The sequence below is a fragment of the Lissotriton vulgaris genome, chromosome 6 (genome assembly GCF_964263255.1).
Source record: "Lissotriton vulgaris chromosome 6, aLisVul1.2, whole genome shotgun sequence".
Classification (NCBI taxonomy): Eukaryota; Metazoa; Chordata; class Amphibia; order Caudata; family Salamandridae; genus Lissotriton; species Lissotriton vulgaris.
Genome location: NC_141694.1, coordinates 1,122,241,825 through 1,122,258,626, shown reverse-complemented (window position 1 = coordinate 1,122,258,626; position 16,802 = coordinate 1,122,241,825). Strand labels below are relative to the sequence as shown.

The 16,802-nt window shown below is 46.9% G+C and overlaps 1 protein-coding gene across 2 annotated transcripts in view; it reads left to right on the top strand.

Annotated features, from left to right (window-relative positions):
- Positions 1-16,802, top strand: part of FBLN7 (fibulin 7) — a 711,714-nt gene that overhangs the window by 319,327 nt on the left and 375,585 nt on the right. For both annotated transcript variants that reach the window (XM_086927208.1, XM_086927207.1), the window contains exon 2: positions 12,110-12,269. In XM_086927208.1, the coding sequence (XP_086783334.1) occupies positions 12,110-12,269 (160 nt within the window). The remainder of the gene's footprint in view (positions 1-12,109; positions 12,270-16,802) is intronic.

Genomic DNA, 16,802 nt, shown 5'->3' with positions numbered 1-16,802 from the left:
AAGTCAATCAATCAATCAGTGGTTGATAGAGCCTGCTACTCACCGTGAGGGTCTCAAGGTGCTGGGGGGTGGGGGGTAAAACAGCTCCAGGTCAGTCGAAGAGCCAGGTCTTGAGGTCTTTCCTGAACATGTGGAGGGTTTGGGAGCGTCTGATGTTGACCGGGAGCGCGTTCCAGGTTTTGGCTGCGATGTAGGTCAAAGCTCTCTCGCCCATTATGCTTCTGTGGATGCGGGGGACCTCTGCTAGGGCGAGGTCGGCGGAGCGGAGGTTCTTCTTGGGTGCATGGAAACATACTTGGTCGTTGAGATATTTGGGTCCGAATTTGTTGAGGGACTTGTAGGCGTGGGTGAGGAGCTTGTAGGTGACCCTCTTCTCGATGACGAGCCAGTGGAGGTTTCGCAGGTGTTGGGTCATATGTTCGTGGCGCGGTGTCCCTAGGACGAGCCTCGCAGCAGCGTTCTGGATGGTTTGAAGCTTGCTTAGAAGTGTTTTGTTGATTCCGGCATCGAAGGCGTTGCCATAGTCAAGTCTGCTGGTGATGAATGCGTGGGTGGTGGTCTTTCTGCAGTCGGGGGGATCCATTTGAAAGTCCTACGGTGGATGAGGAGGCAGTTGAAACAGGTGGAGGAGACAGCGTTGATTTTGCGGTTCATGGAAAGTGAGGAGTCGAGGATTATGCCGAGGTTCTGAGCTTGGTCTGTCGGGTGTGTGGGCTCCCAAGGGTGGAGGGCCACCAGGTGTTGTCCCAGGCGGAGGTGCAGGGTCCGGGGAGGAGGACCTCGGTCTTCTCGGAGTTGAGTTTTAGGCAGCTGTCCTTCATCCAGGCTGCTACATTTCTCATTCCTTCCTGGAAGCAGAGTTTGGTGGTTTATGGGTTCTTGGTGAGGGAAAGGATGAGTTGGGTGTCGTCAGCGTGGGATACGATGCTAAGCACAAGCTGTCAGACGATGGATGCGATGGGGGCCATGAAGATGTTAAAGAGCGTCGGGCTTAGTATATTATTATTGTATATTATATTATTTGTATATTTTGTATATTTATAAAGCGCAAACAATCGCTCCGAAAGGAGCATCCTGGCGCTAACTACAAAGTGTGCAAAAGATCGAAAACAGAGAAGAAACTAAATGAAGGACATTACATAATCGTCAGAAAGGGAATAAATCCATGTTTTGAGTTGTTTTCTAAATTGGTTTTAGATTGATAGGTGAAGATTCTTGGGGTACTCCGCAGACGATGCCAGTGGGGCCGGAGAGGAAGGGGGGGAGTCTGACTCTCTGGGTTCTGCCTGAGAGGAAGGATCGGAACCAGTCGAGGGCGGACCCCTGTAATTCTGCGTTGTGGAGTCTGGCAGCTAGTGTGCGATGTGAGACGGTGTCGAAGGCTCAGGAGAGGTCTAAGAGGATGAGGGTTGCGGTGTGACCCTGGTGGAGCAGCATGCAGATGTTGTCGGTGATAGCAAGGAGGGCGGTCTGGGTGCTGTGGTTGCTGCGGAAGCCAGACTGGGAGGTGTCTAGGATGGAGTTTTCTTCGATGAAGGCAATCAGCTGGGCGTTCATGAGTCTTTCGGTGACTTTAGCTTCAAAAGAGAGGAGGGAAAAAGGCTGGTAGTTCTTCAGATCAGTAGGGTCGGCCGCTGGTTTCTTGAGGAGGGTTTCACCTCTGCGTGTTTCCAGTCGTCAGGGCAGGTGCCGGATGGGAGAGAGGAGTTGATTGTATATCCTAGTTCGCTAGCAATGGCAGTGGCGGCCCTGTGGAAGATGGGAGGGGGCAGGGGTCCATTGGTGCTCCTTAGTGTGTCTTCTTCATTGTTGAGGAGATGAGCTTGACGGATGCAATGGCCCAGGAGGTGATGGTTGGCTTCTCAGCAGTGGTGGGTGGTGTGGTGCTGTGGTGCTCTCTTCTGTGGGCTCGCTGAAATTGTCTTAGAGGGCCTTGATCTTCAGATGGAAGTAGGAGCTGAGTTTGTCGCAGAGTTCCTGGGAAGGTGCAATGTCAGTGGCTTTACAAGAGGGCTTTGCAAACTGCTGAATGACATTGAACAGCTCCTTTGTGTTGGATGCTTTAGTCTTGACTTTGTCACTGATGAACGTTCTTTTGGTGTCCCTTATACGCTGGTGGTAGTCCTTCATGGCGATCCTGTGGTTGTATCATACTTCTGTGGTCTTCTTGTTCCGCTAGGTTTTCTCCAAACATCTGCAGGTGCGTCTGGCTTCTTGGAGGTCGGTGGTGAACCAGGCAGACTTTGGCGGGCGTTGTTTGGCGGTGTGTCGGAGAGGTGCCAGCTTGTCGGTGCAGCAGGAGACCCAGTGGTGGAATTCTCTGGCTGCGTAGTTGATGTCGGTGGTGGACAATATGAAGGTGTACTGCAACGGCCTCTTTTTCAATATAAGAATAGTGCTGCTCTGGGCACGACTGGCGTAAGCCACTGGGGTCCATTCACCATTGTATTGTCTCTGTGATAGTACAGCCCCCAAACCAGTGGGGCTGGCATCGACTCACAACTCTGATTCCCCACTGGGGTAATAAAAAAAAGACATGGCGTCTGGTGCCAGGGTGCGTTTGGTGGTCTGAAAAGCTTCCTCCCGGGGGGCTTCCCAAGTCCATGTGGCATTGGTCTTTGTCAACTCTCAAAGTGGGGTAGTGAGGGCTGTCAGAGTTTGGATAAAACACCCACAGTATGAGACCATCCCTAGAAAACTGCACACTCCAGTGACATTGGTGGGCGCCAGTGCTGATTGCATGTCACAAACATTTACGGGATCAGCTATGATCCCTTTCTCCCAGAAACTGTACCCAAAGAAAGCTATCTCCTTCTGAAGAAAAACTATTTTTCTTTGTGTAGTGTGAGACCATTGTCCTTAATTCTTTGAAAAGTGGCTCACAGACGGTCGAGATGATCCTCTAGGCATAGACCAAAATGTTGTCACTGACATTAATAATTCTTGTGAGGCCAGCCAAAACTCCCCTAATCGTGCCCTGAAACACCTCTGCCACACTTGACACGCCAAAACGGAGGCGTTTGTACCTCCGCAGAACTACATGGGTGCAAAATGTGGAGATTGCTCTAGATTCCGGTGCAAGCATGAGCTTGTGGTATTCTTCTTGGAAAACCACCTGGAGCTGCTGACTTCACCTACGATGTCATCGACTGTGAGTGTGAGATGTCTTTCCCGTGAATGGCCAGATTGGGCAGGCGCATGTCAACACAAATCCGGGCTTCCTCCAGCTACTTAGGTTTCCGTACCGCCACTATTGGGGATACCCAGGGCGTGGGGCCGCCAACCTCCTTGATGACATCTGCTTGCTCCAGTTTCCTCAGTTCAGCTTCCACTTTGGTCCGTAGGTGAAAAGCTACCCTCCGATGCTTCAGCGCTACAGGTTGAATCGATTCATCAATGTGGAGGTGTATTAGAGGGACCTTGAGGCAACCTATGCTTTTGAACAGGGATGCAAACTCAGCAACCAGGTCATCCACGTTTCCCAAGTGGAGGCTATAGGCAAATGCAACAAGTTGAAGGCACTCCACCATCTGGCAGCTTAACAGCATCCTGGAACCATCTTTGGTTACATATACCTTGGCCGTCGTCAAATGAGACTCAATGGAAATTTCCCTTGTAAAGACGTCAGCTAGAGAGAGCGGCATGGATGATCCATATGCAACAACCTAGGTGGAGGTGGGTCGTAAGACCGGTTGAAAAGGGAGCATCTTAAGGACATCTTGTGCCAGAATATTGATTGACGCTCCCGGGTAGTTTAACGCTGGTATCTGATGGCCTGCCAGGAGAATGTTACATTTGGGAATATGCCTCCATGGATGTCCACCAGGTTGAAGTGTATAGAGGACATGAACGATTCCTTATGGGTCATCATCGTCATCCATGTCTTCGTCATATTCTGGCATAGTGGGGGACTGAAATAAGTTGATTATTTTGGGTCTCTGCCCCTTTTTGGTTGCCGAAGACTGGCAGACCTTGGAAAAGTGCTTAGACTTATTGCATGCACAACGTCGTTTTCTGTGAGCAGGGCATGGTCCTTGATGTGGATATGATCCTCCACAACCGTAACACCTCTAAGGGGTTGAGTAAGATTTGGGATGGAGCTTCCTTTTGTCAGTATCTACTGCATTAACAGGTTCTGTTTCTGCTTGGCACTGTAGAACCATTTCCATGAGTGCAGCATACCCTTTAGAGAATTCTTTGGAGCGACGCATAGTCAGTATGTCGGCCATGGACATCCTGGGAACTTGGAGTATGTTCTCTCTGAGCATGAGCATCTAGTTATGCTTCTCTCTGTCTGACAGTCCCAATCCACCTCCTCCATCAGTCTTTCTTTGCAGGGTGACTCCCTCGCTATCCCTTTCATTTTTTTCATAATAATAGCACCCTTGGGCCGTATTTAGGAGACAAGCGAAATTCCCGATTCCAGCAAGTCAGAACATTGTGCGGTGATTGAAAATCCTAAATCTTTGATAACTATCACCCCCTCCCTATTTCTATTACAGATTTTCCCGGATACACTGTAGCAAAATTCATCAGAGGAAAAGGACTATTAGAAAAGACATAAAATGAAGATAAATAACAAATGTGATTGTTATGCCTCATTTCAATCAATCAATCAACAAATAATTTGTAGAGCGCACTACATACCCGCAAGGGTTCCAAGGCACTAAGGGAGGGGAGGGGGGGTGCTGTTGCTACTGGTCGAACAGTCAGGTCTTGAGTTGTCTCCTGAAGGTTAGAAGGTCTTCGGTTTGTCGTAGGATAAGGGGGAGGGTGTTCCAGGTCTTGGCGGCGCGGTGGGAGAAGGATCTGCCTCGGCTATGGCTCTACGGTTGCGTGGGACAGTAGCCAGGGAGAGGTCTGCGGAACAAAACGATGAATAGTAGTCATTTCCAACACCCAGAAAATACCTCACCCAAAGATATTGGTATTTGATGTCTGTAGTAAAGAGAATCTAGTCTAGGGCATATTTACGGGAAAATGTCAGAGCGCAGAGCTGTGCCAAAGTTGGCAGCGCAGTGCTCAGACATTTTCAAATTGCAGGGATGCGCCATTTTCACAAGAATACACCGCACCCCTGTGTTTTCCCTGGGCGCTGAAGCTCAATTTAGCTGCCAAATGAGAACGCAGGCATCGTTGAATCCTGGCACCATAGTGCAAGGGTCGCCGGGTTGCGGGGAATACTTGTTCATGTGCAGGAAGGTGACGCGGCCTGCACATAAACATTCCAATCACTGATGATAATTTGTTACTTCTATGTGTCCTGCAGGGCACACATAGAATTAGCAAATCATCATTATTTAATGATTGTTTATGTGCAGAAAGAACACCTTCCTGCACATAAACAACCATTAATGGCATTTTGCTCTTTCTCTGTGTGCTGTAGAATGCATCACACAGAAAAAGTAAAAATGCAGAGAAGTAAAAGTATTTGTCCTTGTTTCCCCATTCTAACGCCACCTGTTGCATGGCGTTCTTTTTTGGCGCTGCCTCAGATTTACATTGACTTGTAATTCTGGGGCAGTGTCAAAAGTAATGGATGTTGCTGTGGAACGCCAACAGCAACACCCATGGCACGCTCCTTTCACACTAAGTGATGCGTGCAAATGGGGCTTATTTTCAAGGCGGCGTTAAGCCACAAAAAGTGGCTTAACGCTGCTTTGTAAATATAGAAATGGGCATATTGCCACCAGAACGTTGCTAAAAGTGATGTTGTGGACTGGTGGCAATATCCCCTTTGGAAATCTCGGAACTTTGCAGCTACCCGCATTTGGAACCCTTGCTGTACTTGGTCCCACGACGCTGCCCTTAATTTCGCGCCTGAGCGCTGCCTGTCAGTGGTTGCTGTTCCCCCCGCCGCCGCTACCAGCCATTCAGCGGCCGCAGAGCGGGGGGACTACAACCCCCAGAATCCTTGGTGGGATTCTCCTCCCACAGACGCCCACTTCCGCACCCGGAGGCGCCGAAAGATCGCGTCTCCCTCGGCAAAGTGGGAAAATCTCCGAACATTGCAGTTTCCTGCATTTGGAACCTTTGCTGTACCTGGTCCCATGATGCTGCCCTTAATTTCGCGCCTGAGCGCTGCCTGTCAGTGGTTGCTGTTCCCCCCCGCCGCCGCTACCAGCCATCAGCGGCCACAGAGCGTGGGGACTACAACCCCCAGAATCCTTGGCGGGATTCTCCTCCCACAGACGCCCACTTCTGCGCCTGGAGGCGCAAAAAGATCGCGGCTTCCTCCGCGTCGCGGGACGCACGCGGGCGACGCCGGGCTTAGCCCGGGTAAAGGGCGGGCCGTCTGTGGCCGTCCGGGCTGGCCGAGGCTGGGCTGGGCCATCCCCTTTACCACTGCTGGATTGTATGCTACTAAGACTTTGGCACGGGCATCAATGTACTTTAGCCACACATACTTATACTTGGCTCTCTTATTGCATTCATTATGTCTAATACACCAGGTTATAAAACTTTAACAGGAGGCACTGTTCAAGGGACTTTGGATGCGTTCATTACTAGAGCCACGTCAGTGTTAGAAAAAGAAATCCTGTTAACTGAACGGCGCATCTCCTTAGAATGTCAGAAAAAGCGATCCTTCCTAGGGATTATCCAATTAGCTAAGACCCCTACGCAGGCTACTACTGGTTCTGATCCAACAGGTAGTATAGGAATACCCCCACAATTACAAGATCTCCCAGCAACCCCACCAACTCATAGCGACTCCTTTTGCACTGATCTCAGTCTGGGCTTGAATTCTCCTTCATCATCGGACAAATCATTACTACTAATTTCTGGTAATCAGGCCCCAGACAATGTAAGCACCATCAGGGACCCAGTGCAGGTCAATCCCACGAAAAGAAAGAGGGGTGGGGTAAAACACAAAGGAAGTCGAGCATAAGTTTGCTGGGCAGAAGGGACTCCCACTACATCTAAAAGTCCAATATCAAGTGAAGCCACTCAAAGCCTGTCAAATACAGGCTTTGTGCAAGTAATAACGAATAACATTGAGCATTTAATTAAATCTCTGCTTCTGCCTTTAATTGAGGGGGTAAAATGTATGATGGAGCAATTAGGAGCCATTTCAGACTTAGAGATTGCCAGCTCTAACTTATTAAAAGAAATGGCAACTAAAAATCACACCCTAAATACATCAGAGTCGAGGTCAGTGCTCCTAGCTGCTAAAGCCCCTGCAAAGGTGACTAATAGTAAGCAGCACCTTAAGACCCATGACAACATTACAACGACTGAGCCTATAACACAAATCTCCTCTGATCCTATTAACCATAAGGAAACACTAGTCTATAGACAAGTAAACATGAAAGGCAATGAAACTTTGGCCGACACACAGAGCACCACTCACAAAGACAAGCATACCTTAGGGCTGCCCGACATACAGACCACAAGAAAACACCAGACAAGAAACAAGCAAACACGAAAGGCAAGGAAACTCTGGCCAACACACAGAGTATCACCCACAAAGACAAGCAAACCTTAGGACCTGCCCGACATATAGACCTCCCACCAGAGGCCAAACCTCTTGTCATTGTTCTAACAGGGGTACCTGAGTTAGCAGCGGGAACATTCGAAAGCTACCAGACTCTCAAGAACAAAGTCATGTATTGGCTCCGAGTACACAGGCCACTACCGCCCAATCTAGACGGCGAAATTTTATTCGTTAGAAGGTTGGGCTGGGTCGGTAGAAGACCAAAGGACATACCAGGGGACATCATCACCATCAATTTTAGGGATCATAGGGCTACCAACTACATTCTGGACTGGTTTACTGGGGACCAAGACGGAGATATACTCGCCAAAGATTTAGGTTATTTTTATCCTAAAGCGCTGGTGAGTAACCCTCTGAGAAAGGGAAATTACAACTCCTGTTTTGATACATATCCCATGTTTAACATTGCCACCTCAAATCGTTTTTCCTCACTTATGGGGCTGGAGGGGGTAGACTGACTCCCTCATGGTAGCAATAAGAAACATGGGGACGGGGACATCTTAGAACCTGGATTAGTTGGTTTACTGGACAGGAACAGTGTGTGCCCGTCATCCGAATCCCAAAAACAGGGTCTAGTCTGTCCCCCAGTGGCAGCTTGCGCTATAATTACGGGAGATTTACCTCCAATTTCTTCCCCTAGTCAAGGGGCTCAGTGGAGATGTAGTTTGACTGTAATGCCAGTAGCTGAGGGGGGCTCCACAGCTTTGGAATTTCCAGCTATGAGCACCATAGTGGAAGGTGGGGCTATTAACGCACCAACAACACTGCCAGTATACATAGGGAACAAGGAGTGTAAGGAATTAAAACCCTCCGCAGGGGAAAACAAGATCGCGATCCTATCATGGAACATCGCTGGGCTACGATCTAAAAGAGGGGACAGTAATTGGGAGTCTTTCCTCTCAGCCCACCATATCATTGCACTGCAGGAAACTTGGGAAGGTAGAGAAGGTTACCACCTGGATGGTTACCAATCATTTAGCAAATTTGCAACTCCATCCACTATGGGGAGAGTTAGGGGGGGGGCTCCTATTGTTATTTAGTCTGAAGTTACTGTATAAAGCCACACTAATAGACTCAAATTCGCAAAATATTTTAGCAGCAAGACTGGTGGGTGATAACTTACCCACCATCCTGGTGATCAACTTTTTCAACTCTTTTACACTGTGTGACGAACTGGACCACCTTAGAGCACTATCTGGGTTTTTGGATAACTATGATGAGCAGTATGCTAAGTTTTATTATCTCCTAGTGCTTGGCGATTTTAACATACATGTTTGTCACATGCCCTGCATAGAGAACATGGATCTTAAAAATGACTCACTTGGGTATATTCATTTTGATCACACAAAGAGTGGGTTTTTGCTGGAGAGTTTCTTAGCTGCACACCACATGTTTGCCCCAGTGCAAGAGGAAACGCAGTGCCCTGTCCCAACGTCTAATGCCCAAGGCAAAAAATCTACTATTGACTATATTTTTGTGTCATGCCCCATTAGTAACATTACCGGGTCTTTGTCTGTCACACAGATTGGACACAGCGATCATAACCCACTCACGTTAGACATTAATATCAGGGCCCTTAAAAGTGTGACTGTGTGTGCACCTGCTACAAACCTAAATATAGACCCCATATGCCAAAGCAGAAGATTAAGGTGGGAGATGATTACCCCTACTGATTTCTTGGAATGTCTGTATAGGAGCAACGCCGAGGACCTGACCTTATGCTTAAGTGCAAGCACAGACCCAAGGGATATCCTCTGTGCTTTTAATCATATCACAGAGCAGGTAGCAACTAACTTGACTGGGAAAAGCAAATTAAGGCCCAAGAAACTGGAAAATTAGTTTAACCAAGCCTGTTTGGATTCCCATGGGGTCCTACTAGAGGCCTTAAAAGCACCAGGTAAAGACCCACAGAGGATTGCTCCGGCAAGAAGGGCCTATAAGAAGGCCATTAAACGGAGGAAAACTGAGCTAAAAGACATGGCCTGGGAGGAACTCTCCAAGGTGAGTGTACTGAAAGGTAGCACTCAGTTTTGGAGAGTGATTAATAGCCCGCTGTTTAGTGAATCAGATAATAAAATTAAGGATTGTATAATCCCATCAGAAAAGTGGGTGGAGCACTTTGGCGGACTTTGTTCAGACCTAAATAACCCAGCATCCGTGTTCAAAGGTGATTTTGACAAGGCAGGGATAATTAATTTTACTTAGGGTGAAGTGTTGGTAGCCATCGAGTCCACGGCCCACGGGAAAGTCCCAGGCCTGGACGGGGTTCCGGCAGACCTTTATAGGGCAGATCCCCATTATTGGGCAAAGATTTTAACTTCTGTTTTTAATGCAGCTACCGAAGTGGGTCCCCCGTGTCCTGGGCCAAGGCGATCATTGTCCCAATGTTCAAGAAGGGTTCAAGAGAGGACCTGGCCTGTTATCGGCCGATTTCCCTCTAGGACTCGGCGGCAAAAATAATGGGAAAAGTAATTCTTGAGAGGTTGACAAACTGGTTGGAAGAGAATGTCGTCATCTCTGACCTTCAGTACGGTTTCAGAAAAGGGAGAGGCACTGTTGGTCAGTGCCTCAACTTACACCTTCTCATAGGGAAATACACGGTCGCAAGGCAGGGGGACATACATTTAGCCTTTATGGATCTGTCCACTGCCTTCAACCTTGTTAACCGTCAAAAACTCTGGATTTCCCTGTCTGACATTGGGTTGGATCCTGCACTGATATCCTTCTTAGCTGACATTCACGAGAACACTAGTGCAGCCGTTCGCTTTAATGAAAATGGGAACCTGACGGATGCCTGGCCAGTGATGCGAGGGGTTAGACAGGGGTGTATTCTGGCTCCCCTGCTATTCACACTTTATATAAATAAGCTGGGTGATGCCTTAATTTCTGCGTGTAAGGACATTCCGAGAGTGGGTCAAAAAAAGATTCCCGCTCTACTTTACGCAGATGACACTGTGTTAGTGGCTAGGACTGCAAGAGGACTACAATTACTTTTAGATTGTTTTATTAATTTTATGGACTCACTGGACTTGAAAACTAATTTTAAAAAGTCACATACCATGTCAATAGGTAGTGGACAGGTAAAAAAGGCATCTTTCTTCTGTAAAGGACAGGTGCTTACTAAAGTTCCTACCTTCCCATACTTGGGCATTGTATTTGATGATAGAAGGTCATGGGTGATGCAACGAGCCCTGAAGAAAAACACTTTAGCGAGGGCCACTGGGGCCTTGTTGGGCTTTGAGAAACGGTTTGGTTGCAAACCACGACCGGATATCATTAAAATTTACAATGCCAAATGTGTGCCCATGGTGTCGTATGGGAGTGAGGTATGGGGCTACACCAATGTGAATGAGATCCAAACGGTTGAAAATATCTTTCTTAAAAAAGCGCTGTCGCTTCCTCTCTCGGCAGCCACTTTTAATATACATGAAGACCTGGGGGCTGGCTACATTTCCGACCAGATCGCAGTGGCACCGATACTAGGGGGGTTAAGAATTTGGTCACAACAAACCCCAAATTTAAACCAACTTATTATCCAAGACTGTCTGTCTTTAGACAAGGCCTTGGCGATACCCTGGATTCGTTATATTAAAACGCAATTGGATTCATTGGGTAGTCCTGAACTGTTTACAAACCCTAGAGCCCTAAGCAAAATCGCCATCAGGGCGGTTAAATCGCAATTCCTAAACAGTGTGATGTTACAAAGGGAAGAAGATGAATTGGTCAAACCCTCGGTAAGAAATGTTGTCATGTTAAGCATAGGGAGAGGGATGCAGCCGTACTTAACCTTTATAAGCAAGCCATTCCACCTGTTTGTCTTATTAAGGTTTAAGCACAATATGTTACAGTGGCTGCTATCCTTTCCCAGAGCGTTTGCGAAAAGTGGGTCTCTGGGGCCGTGCCCATGTGACAATAACTCAGAGCAAAATGTGCTCCACATGATCTTTTTTTGTAAGTTTTATGTACTACCACGTAAGAAATTCATTTTGCCATTGCTAAGAGGTTACAACTTAAAGCAGGTCAGACCAGCCCTGGCCTATTTACAAATGCTTGGTACCTCTGTGGTATGCTTTGGGGTTTCGAGCTATATCACAGGGGCGATGAGATGTCGAAAGAAATTATCATCATTTTAAACTGCACGCCTCGCCCATATTTGGAATGCTGGCCCCAGTTATTTCAAAGTAATTTTATGTTGTGACTAGTTCTAGATGAATTTTGGAGTTTTTAGGCAATTAATAATTTTAAGCGGGTTACAAACCTTTTTATTTCGTTTTATGTGTTCGTCAAATGTACAGTGCTCTTCATCTTTATAATGTACTCAGATGTGCTGGATGCGATATGTTAATACGATTGTGAAATGTAATATTATTGTAAATCTTTGACTTGACTTGACCCTTTGTAAATATGCCCCTCTGAATTCTAAAAACCTCACAATCAGGGTCACAAAAGGAAAACTCGAGGAGTCAGCATGGTCTCTGTTCTGCCCGACGCTTTTAAGAAAAGGAAAATTTGAAACAATGTTTGCGCATTGCTAAGGTGAAAGTTTCCTGAATTTAGGGAAACAGCAGAAGTCAGCTGAGTGTTGAAACAGCTGTTTTTTATTTTTGTACACAGAACTGCCTCAACAAACAACAGCTCCTGGCTGCTATCCGCCAAATGCAGCAGTTCTTGAAGGGACAAGAAACTCGGTTTGCAGAAGGAGTCCGCATTATGAAGAACAGGCTGGCTACCATACAGAATTCTGTGACCAAGGCAGTCCCTGAACCGCCAACAGGTAGGCACACCCATTCCCTATTTTGTGCAGTTCTGTTTTCCCTGTCGAAAAGCATGTGAAATCATCTTGATAGATTGTGGTGTGCATATGATTACATGAAAGAGGTGAACACACCATGGGAGCAACATGTGGAGTGGCACTGGGACCCTAGTGTATGAGGGGACCATTGCATCTAAATCATCACTGTAATTTACTCTTTCACTGTCCAATGAGGCTTTAGGGCAGAGATTCTTAATCGTTTGACTTCTGTACACCCCCCACTACACGATTACTGGAAAACGAGAACCCCCACTGAATAATTATTGGAGCTACATATTTCCAGCCTAAGTAATGTTCATTACTTGAACCTCAAAACACTACAAAAAAATACAGAAGTACCTGCACATCAAGCAAATACACAAATATTGAAATATTTTATTGCATTCACAATCAAGTGTAGAAAAATCAACATTTTAACTATAATGGGGAAGTCAGAGCTTTAAAATAAAGTGCCTTTTAAATCTTAAAGCTGAAGAATTCTGCTAAACTGTAGCATAATAGATTGGGTATACACCTGTTACAACGCAACTTTTACAACTACCTACCATTACAACGCAACTTTTACAACGCATACCATTACAACGCATTGCGCTGGGGGGCGCTCTAGGATAGGGAATAAGTTTAATTTACTATCCAACACCTTCCCTAGTGTCCACGGGGACTGGAGTTGGAATAGTAAATTATACTTACCACTATCCAGCACCTCTAAGCGCTATGCGTTGTAATGGTATGCTTTGTAATGGTCGCGTTGTAATGGTAGGTAGTTGTAATGGTATGCGTTGTAACGTCATACATCCAATAGATTGTCTTTTTGGTTCCTAATGCATGCTCTCTTTGTGTTGGTGTGTCAATCGTGGCTACCCATCATCTGTATATTCTGCTTGCTGTCCTCGCTCTGCTCCAGGGAATTAACTTAATTTTCAGCCTCCAATTTCAAACTCGTTCACACTTACAGATTATTTTGATATGTTTAGGATTGCTTCTTTATTGATGTACACTTTATTAATCTTAGCGTCATTGCATTTTCGAAACAGTCACGGACCCCTGAGAAACATTTAGGACTCTCAGGGGTCCCCAGATCACAGGTTAGGGACCCCTACTCTACAAGGAGCATTTACTTGCTTGCATTAGGGCACACTATGGTCTTGCTACGCTGCTGATCCAAAAACGGAAGAGATGCTGTGAACCTTGTTTTGATCCAGAAGACGTTTTAGTTGTAGAAGAGAAAGAGTGAGCTCTGATTTTTAATCACTTGATTACATACACCAGACGCTCCTCATTCGAAACTGAATTCTGATGTGAGAATATACCTTAGGAGGCTGAATTGAAAATGTGTGCTTCAAAGTGGTATTTAGGTGCTCTAAAAAAACAATTTGTTTTCACAGTTTGGACATCATGATTGACTGACTAAGATTTGGTTGGAGGACCAGATTCATAAAAAAATGGAAATTTCACCTAGAAGTTGCAAAGCTCGCCTGGTGGCTGATTTCAGAATTTAATGAACCCACATATATTTCCATAGGTATGCTTAGAAACCTGCAACATCTTTGAGTGGGAGTTATAGTGCCTCCAGTGTGCCCTCCTACTTTGGTGCATGATATACTAAAGCACATAACTCCAAAACTTTAACATGACAGGATGACATTTACACTCACAGCTGTCCAAATATGTGGTGCTCTCGAAGGGCACCAGTGCTGTAGCCCCAGAAATGCAGAGCATGACATGCTGAAAGGTAGAATGGAGCATGGCAGGGACGAGTACCTCATGTGCTGTTCTTCGCTCCTTCTGTGTGGAGAGACAAGCTGAAACTCCTGTTGTTTGACAGAATATTGACGGCAACAATATCGCATTACACAAAAATAGTGTATGCAAAAATAACGAGTTTACATGCTTCATATTTAAAGTGTCAAAAATATCGTGGAACAGAATATCACTAGAAAAGGGAAATATAGCGGCATACTCTCAAGAACGCGTGATAACCATCGCAAAAGTAGCTTAACGCAACTCTCAACATCGCAGTCTATCGTGGGAAAAGTACGCTGTGTTAACCAAGTATTCACAAAAAGGCGGTACCATACGATAGATTCCAGATAACGCGTCAAATGACCGCATTAAATTCAACGCCATGCTGCCAAAATGCGAAACACGAACGCAAAAAAAGCTGCCATGAGGCCAATCGTGATACAAAAAGCAACGAAAATCACCGGCAGGTCTGCAAATCCCACGTGTCTGGTGGGAAAATGCACTATAAAAGCTACAAAAACAACACACCCGAAGCAATCCAAAGTATGTAGCAACATGGAGGCACCCTGACCGAGCGCAGAGGTCAACACAAACCCCACAATCCCCACAGATCACCAGCAAGGAACAACTGGGTTGGGGAAGGCCAGGGAGAAGAGGGAGAAGAAGATGAGGTGCAGTCCACAGCAAAACCAGATCAATGTCAATGAGGTGACAGAACACTACCATCAACTGACCCCTAATTAGACTACTGAGAATGCAGTCTGAGTGTCGAGGAGGCCAATGGAGGAAGCCAAGAGGCGCTGGCATGATGTGAAAATCTAAGCCAGGCACAAAGCTGCTGCCAACAGGAAGGCAGCAACGGCGACAGAAGGTGGGAGTCCTGCGCCACAGGAGAAGCTGGAGGAAACAGAGGCCACACAGTGTGGAGACAGTGCAAAGAGTCTAGAGTGCGGCTACAGCTCAAGAGGACCTGGCACAACATCAACAGGGTGAGTAGCGACCAGGGACTAGGGGAACGGGGGGAGATGGGCACAATGGCACACATGCACAATGATGTGTAGCACACTGCACACTCACAATGACCCTGGATCATGTCTATGATGCCCGTGGCACACTGCAGCACACAAACATAGCATTAACATCACATCCACATTGACAACAAAGTGGTATAATGGGCAACACCGACACTGGAGCACAAAGGACACAACTGGCTCCGCACACGCGCAGAAGCAGGCGTAACTATATCTGACAGAGCTGGAAACTGTGAAATGGAAATGTACACGTACAACCTCACATTCATCATGTAGTCCAAATGTACACTGTCCCGCATCTAAATCCTGCACCTCCAAAACAGTCACAATGTACATTGTCATACAGTCTGAATGTAAACAAGAACAATGCACCAACATACACGTCAACACAATGTCAACCTGCATCTCCCCTTCACATTGCAGAGGGACACACAACACCTCCAGCAGAGCACAGAAGACCACACATCAGTGTTGCCGGGGAGGACCACCACACCTTCAACACCGATGCCCTACAACAGCCCATGGACATCCCATGCAACCCACCACCAGGACCAGAGCAGCCAAGCTACTTAGAGGAGAACACAGCCCCTGCAACAGACTACACTGCAGGAAGCACCCGCAAGCACGGCTGGCTCACAACACTTCACCGACCCACACATGGCACCCCAATGCCTGGTGTCAGAATGCCAAAAGGAGGTGGCTGAACAGGTGCGGATGGGGTCCGAAACCATGGAAGGCAAACTAGATCAAAAACATGGGTGTCTAATACCCTTCAGTTACCACCTGAACCCCACAAAGGAGACCCACACTGCTGAGGAAATATAAATTTTGGTCAAGTTGTGTTCCCTAGCGTGTACCCCACCGTCTCCATGTACGAGTTAAAGTGCATGTAACTTCCCTCCTGTGCCAGCTATGAAGACGCAAATACATTTGCGTCCAACGTTAACATGTCCTCTTTCAGACCCACCCTGAATGGGTTGGATAGTCCGTTCCTAAGTATACTATGCCAATGTCTTTTTGTAGTGTACTCTACATGTTTTTCAGCTCTGGCAAAGTAGGCCCAGAATCTCTGCCATCGAGCCTTTTTCTTCCTCCTGACTCTGAAAGCCTCAGCCCAGGCTGCCTCTGTACCCGTGAACTCTGACTTACTTCTAGCGCGGCCCACCACGCTTAGCTCAGCCTGCTGCCTGCCAAGACTGACTTCAACCTTCGAGTTATCTGTTTCACTCCTCGAAAATACATTCCTGCCTACTAGCTTCAGTAAACATTCCCCAGCTGTAGAGCCAAAGGGCCGGCCTGTCTCCGTGCAAGTAATTCATAGCTTCTGTTACCATGCTCCCATGGAAGGCCCATGCCCCCACGCTTCTCATGCAGACACTCAGGCGCTTATACACGCACTCACAGTCAGTATAGAATAGCTTCTGCCCCAGAGACCTTTCCGCCCAGATAGCTCAGTTCCTAAAACACCAGATATCAGATATGATAGAAGCACAAGTTGATCTGACATGCCAGACTTCTGTCTCTTTCCGTCAGTACAAATGTCAAGCCCCCTGCACCCTCCAGTTTCACGGCAATCACATGTCATGCAGCTGCGCGCGCATCCAAGCCTCTGATTTCTGCTGACATTGCAACTTTCTGCTTAGTGCCACCCCTTTGTGACACCTATCTGTGACGTTTCTAGCACACCCCTTCAGTTACGCCTAGTCCACGCCTTCTGATT